This window comes from Macaca mulatta, chromosome X, assembly GCF_049350105.2.
Source record: "Macaca mulatta isolate MMU2019108-1 chromosome X, T2T-MMU8v2.0, whole genome shotgun sequence".
Lineage (NCBI taxonomy): Eukaryota > Metazoa > Chordata > Mammalia > Primates > Cercopithecidae > Macaca > Macaca mulatta.
The window spans coordinates 83768823-83791234 of record NC_133426.1 but is presented as its reverse complement, the minus strand read 5'-3'; the positions used below and the strand labels follow the sequence as shown (position 1 = coordinate 83791234).

General features: G+C 34.5%; 1 protein-coding gene across 36 annotated transcripts in view; it reads left to right on the top strand.

Annotated features, from left to right (window-relative positions):
- ATRX (ATRX chromatin remodeler) overlaps nucleotides 1-22412 on the top strand; it is a 285229-nt gene that overhangs the window by 213179 nt on the left and 49638 nt on the right. For all 36 annotated transcript variants that reach the window (XM_077989480.1, XM_077989473.1, XM_077989477.1 and 33 more), the window contains 3 exons: nucleotides 3458-3566; nucleotides 18958-19135; nucleotides 20172-20366. In XM_077989480.1, the coding sequence (XP_077845606.1) occupies nucleotides 3458-3566; nucleotides 18958-19135; nucleotides 20172-20366 (482 nt within the window). The remainder of the gene's footprint in view (nucleotides 1-3457; nucleotides 3567-18957; nucleotides 19136-20171; nucleotides 20367-22412) is intronic.

Below are 22412 nucleotides of genomic sequence, written 5' to 3'. Positions count from 1 at the left end.
AGGTTGATCAGTAGAAGCTTCTGTTCAGCCATCTTATTCTACCTCCTTCCCCAGTACTGCCCTGATTGAATGAGTTGGTGTGTGTTCGTGTTTCTGTTTTTTTGGAATTGTTTGTAAAGCATCGAGCTTAATTATTCTTTAAATGTTTGTTAGAATTCAGCGTTGAAGCCATCTTGGCCTGGGCTCTTTTTATAGGTAGTTTTTTCTTTTTAGTAGTATGGTAAATATATATATAACATAAAATTTACCATTTCGACAGAGTGAAAAGGCAACCTACCGTATGGGAAAAATATTTGCAAATCATATATCTGGTAAGGGGTTAATGTCAAAAATACATGAAGGATTCCTACAACACAACAATAAAAATAACCTGATTTAAATATGGGCAAAAGAGTTGATAGACATTTCTTTAAAAATAATACACAAATGGCCAAGAAGCACATGAAAAGATGCCTAGCATCACTAATCCTTAGGGAAATGCAAATGAAAACTGTAATGAGATACCACCACATACCAATTAGGATGGGCTACTATGAAAAAACAATAATGAGAGTTGGTGAGAATATGGAGACATTGGAACCCTTGTGTACTGTTGGTTAGAATGTAAAATGGTATAGCTGCTGTGGAAAACAGTGTGGTGTTCCTCAAAAAATTAAAAATAGTATTACCATGAGATCCAGAAGTACCACTTCTGGGTATATACCCAAAAGAATAGAGTTCAGGGTGTTAGAGAAGTATTTGTATTTGTACACCCACATTATAGCAACATTATTCATAATGACCAAATCATGGAAGAAAGTCAAGTGTCCATCGACAGATAAGTGGATAAACAAAATGCGGCATATACATACAGTGGAACATAATTTAGCCTTAATAAGGAAGGAAACTTTGACACATGGTGGAACATGTATGAATCTTGAAGACAATATGCTAAGTGATCTAAGCCAGTCTGAAAAGGACAAATATTACTTGATTCCTATTATGAGGTTCCTAGAGTAGTGAAATTTGTAGAGACATAAAATAGAATGGTGTTTGCCAGGGTCTGTAGGTAAGGGGAAATAGGGAGTGTGAGAGAACAGATAACTCCACGGGACTTCCCAGAGTGCTCCATGTTGTATGGGAATTATGTCTGTCTCATACAGATCTGTATCATTGAAGACAGGTTCATTACTACCCATTTTTGTATACTCTTTGTCTAGCACCAAGCTAGACATGTAGTAGGTCCGTAGTAAATACTTGTTGAACTGGTAAGGAAATAAATTACCCTTATCTGGATCTTCCCTAGTTTTTTTATACAGAGAATGATGCCCCAGTTAGGCATTTTCCTAGGTATATACTTGCACTTTTTATCTTTCTCATTGCCCCGCTTTCTTTGTTTCTAGAGTCACTTATTGGCATATCTTTAACATATTTTTGTGTATTTTTACATTTGACTGTAGTTAAATATAAGCTTAAATATATTTTTTTTCTATTATCACTATAAATTTGATTAGATTCTATGTTCTGGCAGTTTTTCATTATTGAAAAACCTATGTTACAAAAATATGCCAATATACTACCATCAATAAATGGAAAATGCTTATTTTAATGTGTATTGTAACTGCATTTTCTTCATCTTTCATGGGTAAAAACAGTTGTCATTGTTTTCGTCCATAATTTTTTGACCACTAATAGGGTTGTACTTTTTTTTATATGCTTGCTAGTTTATTTCTGATTTTGTAAATTATCTTTAGCAAATGTTTACTTATCAGATTGGTCTGCTTTCGAGTTACTACTGTTACCACTATCACTACCATTACCACTACTACTGTGTATTGATTACTGAGCAAGATTTAAGGGGTACTACAGGAAATCATGGTGTGGAAGAGGATCAGACACATATATTATGTGCCGTAATAGAGGCAGGTGTAATTTGTCATGGGATCTTGAGTGATAATATTAAGTACTCAGTAAGCTTTTAATTACCGTGTGACAGGCACCATTCTAAGTAGTTTTTAAAATATTATCTCATTTAATCCTCATAACAACCCTATGCAATAGGTACTCTGATTATCTTCATTTTACAGATAAAGAAACTGAGGCACAAGGAGTTTAATTACTTGCCATAAGTGAAAATGTTAGTAAATGGTGAAACTGAGATTAAACTCAGGGAGTGTCACTCCAAAGTCTGTGTTCTTAACTACTAACCTATAGTGACTCTATCAGTTTTTAAGTGTTGGATTCATCGAGGTGGTATTAGACATATTCATTTGCATTATAATAAAAGGTGAGTATGTTGAAATGCTTTTTAAAATAGTCATATCATTTTCCATTCATTTATGATTGTTTGTTTTAATAATTATCCTGTTCAAGTGAACAATTAATGCAAATGTGACTCCAGCCTCTTACCTTTTTATCCAACTATCCATCTCAAATTCTTTTTTCCTTGGATGTGTATGCCTTTTTTTCTAACTGGAAAAAAAAAACATAAATAAAATGACTTTCATAAGCATTAATGAATTTTTAACAAGGAAATTCTGGATTTTCTGTAACAGTGAAGATATAGGTAAGAAACATGTGGAAAAGCATCTTTTTTTTGACTAATGTACTAAATTTAAAGAGCTTGCTGGAAAGACATAAATAAATCTCAGTTTTGTTAACTTTTATTTTAAGGCTCTGGGGCATGATAGAATTTTGCTTGGATGGGAAATAGTAGCATTGTGTTTACAGTTAAATAATTAGAATAGAAATTACGTATGATAAAATATAAAAATGTCATATGCCCTTAATCTCTTGGTATTTTAGTATCAGTGCACGTCTTGGGTAAAATTTCACCTCACTTCTTCCTGGTATAGATTAAACAACAAAAAAAAACTTTCCCTCACTGTCTAAAATTGTCATGTCATATCGTTAACTCATAAAGTCGTACTCCTTTACACACACACATACACACACACCACTTTTGAAATGGAAACATACACTGAAATTTGTGTATACCCCATAGAATAATTTTTGGCACATAGTAGGCATTCAGTAAGTATTTGTTCAGTGAATGAATAAAGGTATTCTTTATCTCTGATTTTTATTTGATCATTATCAAGTTGTTGATAAGGAGAAAAACATGGCCATTTACAGATACAACTAAAAGCATGCCTCATGAACAAAATATAAGTTTAATCATATTCTTTTGACAGTTTTATGGATTCTAATTAAGGAAACCCTTTTAAGAAATTCTCGTGTAGATGAAATAGGTTTTAAAAATACCTGTGCTCATCACTATCTATTTGAATGAAATCTGTGGTGAATTTATTTGTAATATAATTATTCCTTGATTAAGAAAAGTATATAATGTATTTTGCTATACAAATAGAATGTATATAACCTACTTTTAAATGATGAGCAAGGTGGAAAATCTGTTCTTACTAGTAAGCAGAGTGATATATCAAATTCCTTTTGTGTTCTTTTGTTAAATTTTCAGGTGAGGGGAAGTGGCTTCGAAACATTGACTATTACCGTTTAGATGGTTCCACTACTGCACAGTCAAGGAAGAAGTGGGCTGAAGAATTTAACGATGAAACTAATGTGAGGTAGGAAAAATCTTCTGTATATATAGAAACATTAAAATAATTAATTTTAAAATTTATATACAGTAAATTTCAATATTTTTATTGTGTATTTGAATGTTTTTAGCAAATGCAAGATACAGTCAGGATGCAAAACAGTGTCATCACTCCCTACCCACTGAATTCACTTATGGAATCATATAACTTGTAGCCTTTTGAGTCTTATTTCTTTCACTTAGTGAAATTTATTTGAGGATCACCTACGTTGTTGCATATACCAATACTTTTTAAAAATTGTTGTATAGTCTTCCATTATAGGGATATATCACAGTTTGTTTAGCTACTTCTGCTTGAGGGACATTTGAGTTGTTTCCAGGTTTTGGAATTAAAATCAAAGCTGCTCTAAGCTTTCATGTTCAAGTTTTTGTGTGAACATAAGTATTTACTTAAATGAAACGAAATCCTAGGATTGTGACTGCTGGGTCATATACTAAGTTTACATTTATCTTTGTAAGAAACTATCAAGCAGTTTTCCAAAGTGACTGTAAAATTTTGCATTCCCACCAGCAGTTGTATGAGAGTTCCAGTTTCCTTACATTCTTGTCTGTATGTGGTATTGTCATTTTTTTAAAAAATTATTTTACTCATTCTAATGTATGTGTAATGGTATCTCTTGTGATTTTAATTTGCTGTTCCCTAATGATAAATGATGTTGAGCATCTTTTCATGTGCTTATTGACCATTTTAATGTTGTTAACTGTAGATACAAGGCATTTTGTGTGTGTATTGTTGATATTGTTTTAAGCTGTTACTAATTGACAAAATCAAACTACATTTGGAAAGGAAAAGTTTTATCTATAGTCACATGTTGCTTAACAACCAGTATACATTCTGAGAAATGCATCATTAGGCAATTTTGTCACTATGCAAATATCACAGAGTATACTGTACACCAGTAGGCTTTCTGTGATATAGCTTATTGCTCCTAGGTTGCAAAACTATACGGCATGTTACTGTACTGAATACTGTAGGCAATTGGAACACAATGGTATTTGTGTATGTAACATATCTAAACATAGAAAAGATACAGTAAAAATATGTATTATAATCTTATGAGATTGCCTTTGCATATGCTGTCTGTTATTGACCAAAACATTATGTGGCACATGACTATAGATACATCTAAACATATGCACATACGCATACATATACACATACACAAATGTAAGAAAGCATGGCATTTAAGAAAAAGATAAAAGAGATGGGGTTAGTTTAATAGAAAGATGGCTGAAGTATGCCTTAATAAATATTTTAAACTACGGAGAATATTATACTGTTTGTTTAAAACATGTTTTAATTTTAGCAGCATCATGAACTAAACCTAGGCTTAAGGCTAGAGAAATTTCAGTTACATTTTAGAAAGATTATTAATTATTGAAAACCTGTAGCCTAAGAGAGCTTACAAAGGGATGATTTGAATACAGTTAAATTATAAATGTATATGATTGATTATATAACTGCTTAAAGAATAAATACATTTTTATATTCTGTTTTCCATGTTTAAACAAATTATTATTTGTGCATGAGTGTGAAGAAGTAATTTTATTGAGTAACCCAAATTTTTCAAACATAATCTAAACCTTTGGCTTGCTCGGTTTCCCAAATTTTAAAATAAGACAGTGGCATATAATCTGTCACATGACATTTGTACTTGATGACTAGTAGGGAAAAACATTGAAATTTAGATGTTGAGCTGTCAGCTTGGCTAACTCACTAGTGAATTACCCCTAAACATATGCCAAAAAGCATCTCATTCAAATTCATGCTTCAGGCATATACTGGTTGAGTATTTCTTATCCAAAATGCTTGGGGATGCTAGGGACCAGAAGCATTTCAGATATGGGATTTTTTTGTCAGATTTTTGAATATTTGTATTATATTCTTACCTGTTGAGCATCCCAAATCTGAAAATCCAAAATACAAAATGCCCCAATGAGCATTTTCTTTGGAGAATTTAGGATTTCAGACTTACGAATTTGGGATGCTCAACCTGTACATGTATATTATGGATTTGGGGAGTTGCTCTTGAGTAGCTGAACCCATACACATGAAACCCACAAATGTTATGCTGTCTCTAAAAATCCACAAACAAACAGAAAATGAAACAAAAAACAAAATGAAAAGAGCAAAGAAAAAATCCACAAATGTTTTAGATTATATCTCTGTATATTCTAATTTTTCATGACTCAGTAATTTTCAATAAATAGGATATCAATATAATCCTTATTTATGCCAAAACAATCTGAAAGACACATTAAAATAAACTTTAAGATAGTGACCATTTCTAACGTTGTTTTGTGTGACCTGGAAGTAGTTTTCAGCCGTCTCAGAGTGCCTGGTTAGCTTGATACTATTTTTGGTTTGTTTGTCTCACTTTTAATTTAGAAATGATTATAGATTCACCTGAACTTGCAAGTACAGAGAGGTCCTGTGAACCCTTTGCCTAATTTTCCCCAATGGTTAAATCTTATGTACTTATATTTCAATATCAAAACTAAGTAGTTGACAGTGTTTCAATGTTTGCATATATCTTTTTTCCACACGTACACAATCAAGATACAGAAATATGCCGTCACCACAAAGCTCTGTCTCTCACTACTCTTTTATAGTCACAGCCATTTTTACTGCCAACCTTGTCACTAACCTTAACCCCTGACAATGACTAATTTATGCTCCATCTCTATTATTTTGTCATATTAAGACTGTCATAAAAATGGCATCATTCTCTATATGTGACCTCTTGAGATTGGCTTTTTTCACTCAGCTTAATGCCCTTGAATTCCATCCAAGTTATCACATGTATCAGTAGTTTGTTCCTTTTTATTACAGAGTAGTATTCCATGGAATGGATGTACCACAGATGTTTAATCATTCGCTTATTGCAGGACATTTTCATTTTGTCCAGGTTTGGCTATTATAAATAAAGCTGCTGTGAACACTGTGTTCCAGATTTTTATGTGCACCTAAGTTTTCATTTCTCTAGGGTAAGTGCCCAGGTGTGCTGTGGCTAGGTCATATGGTAAGTATGTCTTACTTTTTTAGGAAACTGCCAAACTCTCATTTAGAATGACCGTACCATTGTATAGTCTTACCAGCAATGTGTGAGAAATAAGTTTCTCTACATCCTCACCAGCATTTGGTATTATCACTATTTTTTATTTTAGGTGTTCTGGTAGGTATGTAGTAGTATCTTATTGTGGTCTTAATTTGCAGTTTCCTAACAACCAGTTATATTGAGCATCTTATGTGTTTATTTGCCATCAGATATTGTGTATCCTCTTGGGTGAAAATCCCTTTATGTCTTTTTGTCCATTTTCTTATTGGATTGCTTGTTTTTTTATTGTAGGTTTTGAGAGTTCTTTATATAATCTAGATATGCGTCCTTTGTCAGATACATGGTTTGCAAATATTTCCTGCCAGTTTATGGCTTGTTTTTTCATCCCCTTCACAGGGTCTTTCAGAGAACAAAGATTTTAATTTTGATGAAATCTAGTTTATCAATGTTTGTTTCTTTGTTTTGATCATGCTTCTGGTGTCAAGTCTAAGAACTCTTCCTCAAAGCCCTAGGTCTTGAAGATTTTCTCCTGTGTTGTGTTTTACAAGTTTTATAATTTTACCTTTTATGTTTAAGTCCATGGTTTATTGTGTTAATTTTTTATAAGGTGTGAAGTTTAAAGATTCTTATTTTTGACTGTGGATGTTCAATTGCTGCAGCATCATTTGTTGAAAAAAGCTATCTGTGGTAGTGCACAGTGGCTCATACTTGTAATCCTAGTGCTTTGGGAGGCTGAACCCAGGAATTCAAGACCAGCCTAAGCAACATAGTGAGACCCTGTCTCCAAAAATAAAAAAATTACCCAGGCATGGTGATGCACACCAGTAGTCCCAGCTACTCTGGAGGCTGATGTGGGAGGATCACTTGAGATCAGGAGGTCGGGGCTGCAGTGAGCCATGATTGTGCCACTTCACTCCAGCCTGGGCGACAGAGGAAGACCCTGTCTCAAAAAAAATAAATAAATAAAAAGAACAAAGAAAAAACCATCCTTCCTTTACTGAATTGGTTTTGTACCTTTGTGAAAAATCAGTTGGCTATCCTTGTGTTGAGCTGTTTTTCAGTTTGCTATTCTATTCCTTTATTCCATATGTCTTTCTCTGCATCATTACTACATAGTCTTGATTACTATAGCTGTGTAGTAAGCACATTGAATGATTCTTCCCACTTTGTTCTACCTTTCACAGATTGTTTTAGCTAATTTTTTATATGAATTTTAGAATAATCTTGTCTAAATCTACAAAAGTTTTGCAATAATTTTAATAGGAATTTTATTAAGCCTGTTACTAATTTGGAGAGAATTGATATCGTTTTTCGATTGTAATACTTTTAGCAGCAGAGAATTGATAACTTTATTGAGTTTTCTGATCAGTGAACTCAGTGTATGTCTCCATTAATGTTGATCTTTGATTCCTTCCATCAGTGTTTTGTAGTTTTCAGTATACAGGTCCTGTAGGTCTTTTGTTAGATTTACACCCAGATATTTCTCTTTTTTTTAGCTCTTGTAAATGATACTATATTTTTAACTTTTGTTTCCATGTGTCCATTGCTCAAATATAGAAATGCAGTTGGTTTTTGTGTTAATCTTTTGTCTGTAAACTTGCTGACTTGATTTGTTCTAGGAGTTTGTTTTATAGATTTCTTGGGATTTTCTAAGACCATTATACTATCTGCAAGTAGGGATAGTTTTATTTCTTCTTTTATGATCTATACGCTGTTTGTTTCCTTTTCTTGTCTTACTGCAAGAAAAGTCTCTAACTGTAATTGTGAATTTGTCTGTTTCTCCTTTAAGTTATGTCAGATTTTGCTTCTGATATTTTCAGCTCTGTTTATTATGTACGTTTAATATTGCTGTGTCCCTCCCTATACCTCATACTGGTTAAAACTTAAGAGTAATATAGTTAGTAGCAATGGTGAGAGTGGATATCCTTACCTTCTTCCTGATCTTAGGAGAAAAGCATTCTGTCTTCATTAACTATGTTGTTAGCTGTAAGGTTGTTTTTTTGGGTCGGGGGGTTGTTTTTGTTTTGAGACAAGGTCTCTGTCTGTCACCATGAGTGGAGTTCTGTGGTGTGATCATACCTCACTGCAGCCTCAAACTCCTAGGCTCAAGGGATCCTCCTGCCTCAGCCTCTTTGAGTAGGAATGCACAGCCATGCTGTACTTTTTTTGTAATTACTCTTCATCAAGTTGAGGCGGTTCCCCTCTATTCTTAATTTTCTCAGAGTTTTTATGATGAATGGGTGTTTACATTTGTCAAATGCTTTTTCTGCCTCAGTATCATCTGTTTTGTCTTCTTAATCTGTTAATATGGTATGCTATGTAGATTGGTTTTTGAATACTGAACCAACCTTTCATGCCTGGAATAAAACTCCACTTGATCATAAGGATAATTGTTTTTATATAGTACTTGGTTCTGCTTGCTAATATTTTGTTGAGAGATATTTATGAGAGTTACTGTTATATATTCAGTTGTTTTCGTTGTCTGGTTTTGGTATCAGGTTAATATTGACCTCATAAGTCAGTAATTGTTTTCTCTTCTATTTTCTGACAAAGATTATGGGGATTTGTGTTAATCTTAAATGTTTGGTAAAATTTGCCAGTGAAACTAGTTCTGGCCTTGAAGGTTTCTTTTTTGAGGAGTTTAGAAATCACTAATTAAATTTCCTCAGTAGTTTTAGGATTATTCAAGTGATCTATTTTATATTGAATGACTTGTGGTAGTTTGTGCTTTTGTAAGAGTTGGTTCATTTCATTGTAATTTCAAATGTATGTGTAGAATTGTTCATAGCATTTTCTTAATATCCTTTTCATGTCTTTAGGGTCTATAGTGATAGCTTCTGTTTCACTTCTGATACTGGTAATTTGTGTGTTTTCTTTTTATTAGTCTTGCTAGAGGTTTGTCAATTTCATTAATTGTTACAAATAACTAGTGTTTTATTCCCTTGATTTTCTTTTTTTTTTTTTTTTCCTATTTTAATTTCATCTTGCTTTTGGTTTGTTTTGCTCTTACTGTTCTACTTTTGGGAGGTAGAAGCTTAGATTACTAATTTGATTTGAGGCTTTTTTTCTTTTCTAATGTAAGCATTTAGTGTTACAAATTTCCCTTTCAGCACTGCTTTAGTTATACAAACTTCGATATGTTATATTTTCATTTAGTTCAGTATATTTTTATTTTAGAATTCATCTTTGACTCATAGCTTAGAAGCATGTTGTTTAATTTCCATGCATTTGGAGGTTCCCATTATTTTTCTTTTGTGGATTTCTAGTTTAATTCAATTATGTTCAGGAAATATAATCTGTATAATTTCAATTCTTTTAAGTTTGTTGTGCTTTGTTTTATGCCCTGAGTAGACTGGCCCTTGAAGAGCATATGTACTCTGCTGTTGTTGGGTGAGTGTTCTATAAATATTGATTAGATTTTGTTCTTTGATAAGGTTCTTGTATTCTTCTTTACTTTTGCTGATTTTTTTTGTCTATATGGTTATCAGTTTTTGAGAGGAAGGCTGAAATCTCCAACTATAATTGTGGATTTTTCTGTTTCTCCTTCAGTTCTGTCAGGTTTTACTTCTGATATTTTCAGCTCTGTTGTTTATTATGCACGTTTAGTATTGCTGTGCCCCTCTCTATCCCTCATAATCTTCTTTGCTCTGAAATCTATTTTATCTGATACTGATATAACCACTCTTGTTTTATTTTGATTGGTGTTTACATGGTATATAGTTTTTCATCCTTTTACTTCAACTCACCTATGTTGTTTTATTTGAAGTGAGTTTCTTGTAAACAGCATGTGGTTGGGTCATGTTTTTTGTTTTATTTTTTATCCACTCAATCTTTCTTTTAAATGATGTATGTGGACCGTTTATATTTAGTGTAGGGCTTCAGTCTACCATTTTATTTTTTTGCTCACTTTGTTCTCTTTCATTCTATTTTCTTTTGTTTATGATTTCTTTTTCCTCCTTTCCTGTGGGTTAGTTTTATATTTTTGAAATTCTATTTTGATTAATCTATAGTTTTTTTAGTGTTTCTCTTTGTATAGCTTTGATAGTGGTTGCTGTAGGTGTTACATCATACATATACACACACTTATTACAGTCTACTGGTAGAAACCTTAACTCTTTATATCCTTTTGATTCCCTTTTTATAATATGACTGTCTCAAGTGTTTAACCATATCAGTCAGTGTAATTATTCTTTCTTCAACCATAGAATATAATTTAGAAAACACAACTGGAGGAAAGTGTTGTATTGACTCATATTTATTATTTGCTGTTTTCATTGTTACTTCTCCCTAACGTTTCAGCAATCCTTCTTTTATCATTTCCTTTATATTTACAGAACTTATTTTAGCCATTCCATTTTTTTTTTTTTTTTTTTTTTTAAAGCAGGGTCTTGCTCTGTCACTCAGGCTGGCATACAGTGGTACAATCTTGGCTCACTGCAGCTTGACCTCCCAGGCTCTAGCCATCCTCCCACCTCAGCGTCCCAAGTAGCTGGGACTACAGGTGCGCACCACCACACCTGGCTAATTTCTGTATTTTTTGTAGAGATGGGGTTGTACCATGTTTCCCAGGCTGGTCTTGAACTCCTGAGCTCAAGTGATCCGCCTCCTTTGGCCTCCCAAAGTGCTGAGATTACAGGCCTGAGCCACCACGCCTGGCCTAGCCATTCTTTAACAGCAAGTCTGCTGGCAACAAATGATTTCCCCTTCATTCTTTTTTTTTTTTTTTTTGAGACGGAGTCTCACTGTGTTGCCCAGGCTGGAGTGCAGTGGCCGGATCTCAGCTCACTGCAAGCTCCGCCTCCCGGGTTCACGCCATTCTCCTGCCTCAGCCTCCCGAGTAGCTGGGACTACAGGCGCTCGCCACCACGTCCGGCTAGTTTTTTTGTATTTTTTTAGTAGAGATGGGGTTTCACCATGTTAGCCAGGATGGTCTCGATCTCCTGACCTCGTGATCCGCCCATCTCGGCCTCCCAAAGTGCTGGGATTACAGGCTTGAGCCACCACGCCCGGCCTCCCCTTCATTCTTGAATGGTATTTCAGCTGGATGTAGATTTCTGGGTTGGCAATTCTTTCCTTTCAGTACTTGAAAAATATGTGTCACTACCTTCTTGCCTCCCTGGTTTCTTACGAGAAACTTGCTGTTTGAATTGTTTTTTCCCCTTAGATAAGGTGTTGTTTTTCTCTTCTTTCAAGATTATTTTTCTGCGTTTTCAGAAGATGACTGATATATCTTGTCATGGATTATTTTGGGTTTATCCTGTTTGTGGTTCATTCAACTACTTAAACCTGCAGATTTATGTTTCTTAATGCATATTGGTAATTTTCAGTCATTATTTCTTTGAATTTCAGCCCCTCCTCCTTTCTCCTCTTCCTTTAGGACTCTAATGACAAAAATGTTAAATCTTTTGTTATAGTCCCATGGATACCTGAGTTTCTTTTCCATTCCATTTTTCTCTGTTGTTCAGATTAGGCCATTTCTGTTGTTTAGTCTTCAAAGTCACCAAATCTTCTGCTCTCTGCATTCTACTCAACTCACTCTGAGTTTTTAATTTCTGTTTTATTTTTCAGTTCTAATTTTTTTTTTTTTTTTTTTTTGGAGACAGGGTCTCACTCTTGCCCAAGCTGGAGTGCATTGGCAAGATCTCAGCTCACTGCAGACTCCACCTTCCAGATTCAAGCAATTCTCATGCCTCAGCCACCCAAGTAGCTGGGATTACAGGCATGCACCACCACACCCAGCTAACTTTTGTGTTTTTAGTACAGACAGGGTTTCACCACGTTGGCCAGACTGGTTTGGAACTCCTGATCTCAAGTAATCTGCCTGCCTTTGCCTCCCACTGTGCTGGGATTACAGGCCTGAGCTGCCGTGGCCAGCCTAAAATTTTCATTTGGTTCTTTTTTTATGTCTTCTGTTTCTTTGCTGAGAATATTTGTTTCATTTGTCTCAGGTATGTTAATAATTGCTTATGAGGCATTTTTATAATGACTACTTTAAAAATCCTTGTCAGACAATTCTAACATTTATGTCATCTCAGTGTTGGTGTCTGTTGATTGTCTTTTCTCATTGAACTTGAGATTTTTCTGGTTCTTATTATGAAAAAGTTCTTCTATTTAAACTGGGCATATTGGTTACTATATCATGAGATGCTGGATTTTGTTTAAATCTTTTGTTATAGTAGGCATCTTCTGACAAATGTTTTGGCAGAGCTTGAGGTACCCTACCACATTTTTGCCAGTTGATAGTGGGAGTTCAGTCTCCTCACTAGGCCTCTACTGGTATTACCTTGGCTGGGTTGGGGGACAGAGGCTCAAGATTACCTGTTTACCTCTTTCCAGATGGCCTCCACTCACAGGGGGTGACTCATTAGTTACTGGATGGTGGTATAATTCCAGTAGGAAGGGAAGGGGTTTTCTTGTAACTCGTGGGTGTGGGTGGATGTATTGTTTCCCTACATGGCCTTCATTGACACTGTTAGATCATAGGGAGGACCTTGTTAAATCAGACTTTTCTGACCCCACCCTGGCAGTGCCTTGTTATAACTTGGTTACAGTAGAAGGATGAGGTTCAGCTACAGTTTTTGCTGTACTGTTTGGTTGCAATTGAGTGGTTATCCTAACGTGTTCTGTCTTGCTATGCTGCCCCTTTCCTGGTCCTGTGGCTGGAGGGTTGGCTTTTCTTGGAGATTTTTTTGACAGCACCTTCTGGAGTTCTTTAGCAACCAATCTAGGATACATGAGGCAGAAAGAAAGTCTATAACATTGGGCTCGGTGGCTCACACGTGTAATCCCAGCATTTTGGGAAGTCGAGGCAGGAGGATCAGTTGAGCCCAGGAATTGAAAACCAGCCTGGGCAACATAGCGAGACCCTGTCTCCACAAAAAATTTAAAAATTAGCTGGGTGCATTAGTGCATTTCTGTAGTCCCAGCTACTTGGGAGGCTGAGGTGAGAGGAGTGCTTGAGCCCAGCAGGTCAAGGCTGCATTGAGCTGTGATCATGCAGTTGCACTCCATTGTGGGTGACAATTCAAGACCCTGTCTCAAAAAAAATAAGATTTTAAAAATAAAAAGGTAGCCCATGAAACTCAGTACCACATTATCCTTTATATCCTGAGGGCCCTACCCATCTGCCTCATCCTTCTCACTTTTCAGAGCTGCCTTCTGTTCCTTGTATATATATAAGATTGGTAATTTGGGCTTCATTAAAATTAAGGACTTCTGTTCACCAAAGGTGTGATAGTTAATTTTATGTGTCAGTTTGACTGGGCTAAGAGATGCCCATGCAGCTGATAAAACACTTTTGGATATGTCTGTGAGGGTGCTCCTGAAAGGGCATTTGAATTAGTAGACTGAGTAAAGAAGATTGCCCTCATCAGTGTGAGTGGGCATCATCCTATCCATTGAGGGCCTGAATTGACCAAAAATGCAGAAGAAGGGCAGATTTGCTCTCTCTCTCTCTTTGAGCTGGGACATCCATCTTATCAAGCCCTTGGAGATTGGTAATCGTGGTTCTTCAGCCTTCAGACTCAGACAGACTAGGACTTATACCAACTGCCCCCACCCACAGCCTAGGGCTGCCTGATTTTCAGTCCTTTGAACTGGGACCAGGATTTATACAATTAGCTCCCTGGTTTTGCAGCTTGTGAACAGCACATTGTAGCACTTTGCAGCTTCCATAATCACAGTGAGGCAAATCTCGTAATATGTCTGCACGCATGCACACACACACATACACGCGCATGTACACAGAAGTTCTAAACTCCTGTTGGTTCTGTTTCTCTGGAAAACCCTGACTAATACAAATGTCATTTCACATTAAGAGTGTAAAGGCAAGTCACGAAGTTGGAGAAGCTGTTCCCAATATATACATCTAAAAAGGTCTCATCCAGGATATATAAAGAACTCTTAAAAATCAGTAGGATAAACTAGACAACCCAATAGAAAAATGGGCAAAAACTTGAACAGGACTTTACAAAAGATGATATCCGAATGGCCAGTAAATGTATGAAAGCATGGTGATCCTTATTAATCATCAAAGAAATTCAAGTTAAAAATGGTTTTGACAAAAGATGCAAAAGCAATTAAATGGAGAGAGCATAGCCTTTTCAAAAACTGGTATTGAAACAATTAGACTTTCATAGGCCAAAAACACCTTTACTGAAGCCTTACCCATATTTTAAAAAATCAAGTCAAAATGCATCATAAATCTAATGTAAAACTATTATACTTGTATAAGAAAACAGAAGAAAATCTTCTGCATCTAGGGTTAGGCAGAGTTCTTAGTCATGATACCAAAGGCATATAATCCATTAAATAAAAAATCAATAATTAGACTTAATCAAAATTAAAAACTTTTGGCTGTGAAAGACTCTTAGGGAAAGGAAAAGACAACTTACAGACTTGGAGAAAATATTTGCAATTTGCATATTTAACAAAGGAATCATTCAGAATGTGTAAAGAACTCTCAGAAAGAAAACAACCCAGTTAGTAAATGGGCAAAGGACTTGAACTGACAGTTCTCTGAGGAAGGCTATGCAAATAAGCATATGAAAAGATAGCATCACTAGCCATTAGGGAAATGTAATTTAGGTGAGGCTGGTGGCTCAGGCCTGCAATCCCAGGGCTTTGGGAGGCTGAGGTGGGAGTATCACTTGAGGCCACGGATTCAAGACCAGCCTGGGCAACATGGTGAGAATCTATCTACAAAAAATTAAATACAATTAGCTGGGCATGGTGGCACATGTCTATAGTCATAGCTACTTAGGAGCTGAGGCAGGAGGATCACTTGAGCCCAGGAATTCAAGGTTGCAGTGAGCTGTGATTGTGCCACTGCACTCCAACCGGGGAGACAGAGTGAGATCCTGTCTCTAGAAACAAAAGAAAAGTGTAATTTAAAACCACATGAGTTGTCACTTCACACCTATCAACATGGCTAAAATAAAAAATAGTGACAACGTTAAATGCTAGTAAGGATATAGAGAAACTAGATCTATCCTACATTACTAGTGGGAATATAAAATGATAACCACCATTCTGGAAAACAATTTGACAGTTCAAAAAAACAAAACTAAACATACTTGTCATATAACCTTGCAATTTGACAGAAGTATAATGATAAAGAACAGATCTGTAGTTGACAGGGTTTAGGGTTAGGGGAAGGGCATGAATACGAAGGGATAACACAAGAAAGGTGTTTCTTTTTTTGTGATAATAGAACAGTTCTGTATCCTGCTTTGGTAATGGTTACATGATTCTACATGCATGATAAAATTTTGTAGAACTATACATCAAACAAAAACTGATGAAACCCAAATGAGCTCTGTACTTGAGTTCATACCAACATCAATTTCCTGGTTTTGACAATGTATTGTTATATAAGTTGTAGGTTACCATTGGAAGCCGAGAGTGAAGGATATATGGGAACTCAACTGGTATAATTTTTGTGAACCTTAAACTGTTTTCGAAGGTTATAATAAAAACAAAAAGACAGTACCATGAGTTGTCAAGGACCTGAACAACTGGAAGCCTCATATACTGCTGGTGGGAATATGAATTGGAATAACTACTTTACAGAACTATTTGTTCAGTTTAGCAGTGCATGTAAATACCCTATGACTCAGCAATTCCACTCTTAGATATGTACCTGACAGAAATGCTTTTATCAAAAGACATGTATAAGATGGTTTATATGAGCACTGTGCAAATAATCCTTTATATTTTAATTATGTTTGTTTTGAGTATATACTTTAATACTAATACTTAGTATTAAGAATATCTAAAAAATGTATTGGGTAGTTTATCTCAATATGGACTTGCATATTGAAGTTATTTAAGGTTTCATGTGTGTTGTGTGTGTATGTATGTCTGTGTGTTTTTTAACCTACATAGTTTATACCATTCTATATGCTTGATTCTTTTGTATAGCTCTATGCCATCTTTTGCTTATGTGGGATAGATATTAATAACTGGAATAATTTTGGACAAGCATTTACCCATATACCTTCAAGTGTGTCCTCTAATTAAAGAAGCTACAGTTTATTCTCTGTAATGAATATGTGTTATAGAGGTATAAAGATGAAACTTGTCATCATAATCCCACTGACCACAGAGAACCACTGTTAACATTGTGTGTATATGTTTTTGTTTTTAATGCATTTGCAATTGTATTTAGTAAGGCTCTATATTCTGCTTTTCTTCCACATAATGTAGTATTTGGATTTTTAATGGTAACATAGCCAGAGTGTAATTTAGTTCTCTATGTTGTACATATTGTTTAATTTTCAACCTTATGCTGCTATAAAATAACACTGTGATAAATACATTTTCTTCAAAATTGGTCAACTTTTGTGATAATTTCTGTAGTCTATATTCATAGATGTGTGGTAGTTCCAAATTGACATAAAATATGAATTTAGTATCTCTATTTATTTTATACCAGGATTTTTCTTTAGTATATAATATGATTGGTAAACTAAATTGTAAACTTTTCCCCATCATTTAAATTTAGAGTTTCTTTGCATTCTAGTGTATAATGAATGCTATAAATGTAATTAGTATGGCATTTTAGTAATTAATTTTCTTTCATGAAAGAAAAGAAATTTTGTGTTGATTATTGAGAGCTTATTATATTCCAGGGATTTTTGTCACTCTATAAGTTACCAGCAATGAGCAAATTATTAAATTATTGTACAGTCATCCAATGCAATACTATGCAGCTACCAAGCATGATGTTTACCAAGAAATTTGGGGAACTGTTCTTAATACATATTGTATATACAGATATTATCCTGACTGCAAAATTTAAAAAGTATATATTCAGAAAAAAAGAAACCTATAGGAAATATATCATGATTTGAATGGAGGTTGTTTCTGGGGAGTAGAACTGAGGAATTTTTGTCCTTAGAGTTGTTTTTATTTTCAAAAAGTGTTTATCTAATCTTTTTCAAATTAAATTTTCATTAATATCAAAGTAATATATTTACATATTTTTAAAAAACAGATAGTTTTACAAGGCTTCAAATAAAAACCAGTCCCGTGACCAAATCTCTTTCTACCTGTGATTTCTACTTTCTGGAGGTAACCAACTTCAACTCTTGGTAATTCTTACTTACCTACATCCTTTCTAAAGTGTAAGGTAGTAATTTACCACAAGTACATGCACACTTTTCCTCATTCGTTTACCCAGTATAATTTTTCATAATATTTGCCTAAATTAATTTGCAGTGTCTTCTTTATTGTGGCTATGTAAATATTTGTAAGCCACTTGAATACTGTGTTTTTCTTTTTTTGTGTACTTATTTATTATATTTTGCTGAAGTAGTGATTTGTTTTTACCATTTGCTTAGTATTCTATATACCTATCACCAATTCATTTCTAAATTCTACTATAGAAATATTATAAATCTTGGCCAGGCATGGTAGCACACACCTGTAATCCCAGCACTTTGGGAGGCTGAGGTGGGCAGATTACCTTAGGTCAGGAGTTTAAGACCAGCCTGGCCAACATGGCGAAACCCTATCTCTACTGAAAATACAAAAATTAACCAGGCATGGTGTTGCGCCTGTAATCCCAGCTGCTCAGGAGACTGAGGCAGGAGAATCGCTTGAACCTAGGAGGCGGAGGTTGCAGTGAGTTGAGACTGCGCCATTGCACTCCAGCCTGGCTGACAGAGCGAGTCTCTGTCTCAAAAAAAAAAAAAAAAAAAAAAGAGAAAAAAACTATAAATGCTTGTGTTTCAACAAATCAGGTAATCTATCGGTTTCTTTTTTTTTCTTTAGACACACCCTTCCTGGAGCCCTGTGTCTGTCTTCTTGCTCCTGTTTTATCTACCCCAGTACCTTGCATCTATCTAACGTCTCTCCTTATATTCATTATGCTGTATTATAAATGTTCAGTCACTCCTACATATTCACCTACTTTTGCATTGTCCTTCATTTTGATGTACTTAGTGCCCCTAGCTGTACCCAATACAATATAGACTTTGAAGTTAAATATAAATTCTCTAAATTTATTCAGAAACCTGTAAATAAAACCTTGACTACATTGTAAATATTTAATTTTTCATTTCATCTTTATTCCTAAATCAGACTATTTTATTTTCCAACAATAGGATTCTTCCTAGGCATATGTATTATCATCCTGACTCCTTATATAATATCTTATTTTCTTCAGTAAGAAAGAAATGAATTCTCTGAACTCTTGATAGTTAAAAAAAAAAACTGCCTAAGTATCAAAAAGTCATATTGTAATTAAAATATTTGTAAAGTACTAATTACTGAAGCATTCTATATTTTCATTTTCAGAGGGCGATTATTTATCATTTCTACTAAAGCAGGATCTCTAGGAATTAATCTGGTAGCTGCTAATCGAGTAATTATATTTGATGCTTCTTGGAATCCATCTTATGACATCCAGAGTATATTCAGAGTTTATCGCTTTGGACAAACTAAGCCTGTTTATGTATATAGGTTCTTAGCTCAGGTAGGTTTATAATTCTCTTTTTCATATTGAAAGTTCATGTGAAACTGATAATATTTTAGAGGTATGAAACATATATGTATTACAGAGAGGGAAATAAAGTTGGAAATACCATTTCTGTACATAAAGCAGCAGAAGTCAGTTTTGGCTTTTCTTGATTTTCTGTTTTGTAGTGTATCCATTTCTGTAATGTCATCTTTCTCATGTTGAGATTGTTTTGCATGAGTAAACAGATTTAGTGGATGCTACCCACAGCAGATGCAACCCTCTCAACCTGCCTCCAAATCTGGGCTTCTCAACCAGAGACTGGTTTTTTTTTTTTTTTTTTTTTTTTTGGTAGATCCTTGCTTATTTGATCTTCTTTAGTATATAAGTTGATTGACAGCATTATGTAAACTCTTTCCTGTTATTTATTTATTCAATTTTCTTTTATTTTTTCTTTCCTGCTTATAACTTCTATACATTCTCATTTATAATGTAATTTTTATATTTAATATACATTTAGTATAATATGTATACATTTAATTAATGTAGTTTATGTGTAATGGATATGGTGTTTTATATTTGTTTTCTGTCTTGAAATCGTAGACAATAAGATGATATAAAGGCAGTTTATGGTGTTTGTTGATAGCTTATTATATTACATTGAAAAGGAATCAAACTGCTCTCTTGCCTTCTAACTTCAATATTTACCTAAATGTTTTTTGTGTCTGTCCCTTTATTTCTATTTACTCTGGTATCTGCCTGCTGTCCTCCTTCTACGGAGTGCAGAAATAAATAAAGCAACACATGAATGCGTTTTGGTCAGATAATATAGAATAATTATCAGTAATGTAATTTTATTTGTTATGGTAAACTATGCTAAACAGATGAAATCTTTCATGAATTAAGCAAAATTGCTGATGAGTTTTTCTTTATGGCAATATATTACCATGAAGTTTTACCATTTCATATTAACCAGTAACTGTATTTATCCTTGATTAAGTTTCATGCTTACAAAATTTAATTTTTTTGTATATTCTTCCTTCTTTTTACAAAGGGAACCATGGAAGATAAGATTTATGATCGGCAAGTAACTAAGCAGTCACTGTCTTTTCGAGTTGTTGATCAGCAGCAGGTGGAGCGTCATTTTACTATGAATGAGCTTACTGAACTTTATACTTTTGAGCCAGACTTATTAGATGACCCTAATTCAGAAAAGAAGAAGAAGAGGGATACTCCCATGCTGCCAAAGGTAAAAATATTTAGATCACTGGCTTAACAAACCAACATGGACTAAAGAAATTTTACTACTAATATGAAAGTTAGTCATCTGATTAAGGCTATATTTCAGAATTTTTCAAGGAGAATAAAATTATATTTAATGAATTTTGTCTAGAAAATTATAAATGATAGGGTGCTTGATCAATTCTCCATATAGCACCACAAAAAGTATGTTCTGAAACACATATTTTTTGCCACATATATCTAATTAGCATATTTTCTAATATACTTTACACTTCAACTTTTATGAGAAGTAGCAGACAAATTTTCCAATTAGAAAAGGGGGAATTACTTTGAATTTATTCTTATGGTGAATTTCGGGTTGCAAGAAACCAATTAATTTTATAAACATTTATTATTTGCTGACTTTGAGAGGTATACTGTGAGAGCATACTAAGAAAAACAAGACATTGTTCAGATTATCTCCCTCAATCCAGCAGCAACTGAAAAGCAGATAGTCCTGTTTTCATTTTCAAGATGAGGAAATTGAGGTTCAGAGATGTTAGGGAACTTACCCGAGTTTACATACCATATCATGAAGCTGGCCTTCAAATCATATCTGACCAACTCAAAAGCATTACTCTTAATCATTATATTTGTCCTCCAAATGGAGATTAGAAAGTTATTTTCAAATAGAAGAAACAAAGCCGAGGACCTGGGATTTCCAGAATTGAATAACATTTAGGATGCTTTATTTTAGTTTAAATAAATCTGGACTTTAAAATACAGAATGCTTTCACAATCAGTAATATTGTGTGATAAAACTGTTAAGATGGTATAATGTAGTCAGCTTAGCTTATGTCTTGTGAAGTTTAAATATTCTTCAAATTTATGGAAAACTTTAAGGTTTATAAAGGCCTGTCTCATACACATTATCTCAGGAAGCTGAGACTTAGAGTTTGTGATTACACAAGGGTACATGACCAGTAAGTGTTACAGCTAGAATTTGAACCCAGTAGTTTTCTTTCTCTCTTCTCTTTTCTTCTCTCCCCACTCCCCTGCCCTCCCGCTCCCCACTGGAGTCTTTAGTTTTTTTGTTGTTGTTGTTTTTCCCCCAAATATAAGGTCATGTCATCTGCAAACAAGGATAATTTGACTTCTTCCTTTCCCATTTGTATGTGCTTTATTTCTTTGTCTTCTTTGATTACTCTTACTAGGACTTCCTGTATGATGTTAAATAACAGTACTGAAAGTGGGCAACCTTCTTGTGTTCAAGATCTTAGAGCAAAGACTTTGGAGTTTTTTCCCATTCAGTATGATAGTAGCTGTGGGTCTGTCGTATATAGTTTTAATATGTTGAAGTATGTTCTTCTGATACCCAAGTTTTTAGGGCTTTTTATTATGAAGGGATGTTGAATATTATCATATGCGTTTCCAGCATGAATTGAAATGATTATATGGTTTTTATCCTTCGTTTTGTTGATATGATGTATCACATTGATTTTCCGTGTGTGTGTGTGTGTGTGTGTATATATTTATATGTGTGTATGTATGTATGTGTTTTTCTGGTTTGTTTGTTTGTTTGTAGAGGTGAGGTCTCTTTATGTTGCCCAGGCTCGTCTTGAACTCCTGGGCTCAAGGGATCCTCCCACCTCGACCTCCCGAAGTGCTGGGACTACTGGTATGAGCCATCGCACTCGGCTGATATCCATAAACTGAGCCATCGTTGCATCCCTAGGATAGATCCCACTTGGTCATGATGAATGACCTTTTTAATGTGTTGTTCAATTTGTTTTGCTAGTATTTTGTTGAGGATTTTTGTGTGAATGATCATCAGGAATATTGGCCTGTAGTTTTCCTTTTTTGATGTGTCTTTGTCTGGTTTCAGTATCGTTGTAATACTGGTCTCAGAAAGAATTTGGAAGTATTCCTTCTCTATTTTTCAGAATAGTTTGAGGAGGATTGGAATTAGTACTTCTTGGAATGTTTGGTAAAATTCAGCAGTGAAGGTATTAGGTACCTGGCTTTTCATTTTTTAATTTTTCTTTGGGGGGTGGGGTTGGGGCTTTACATGCCA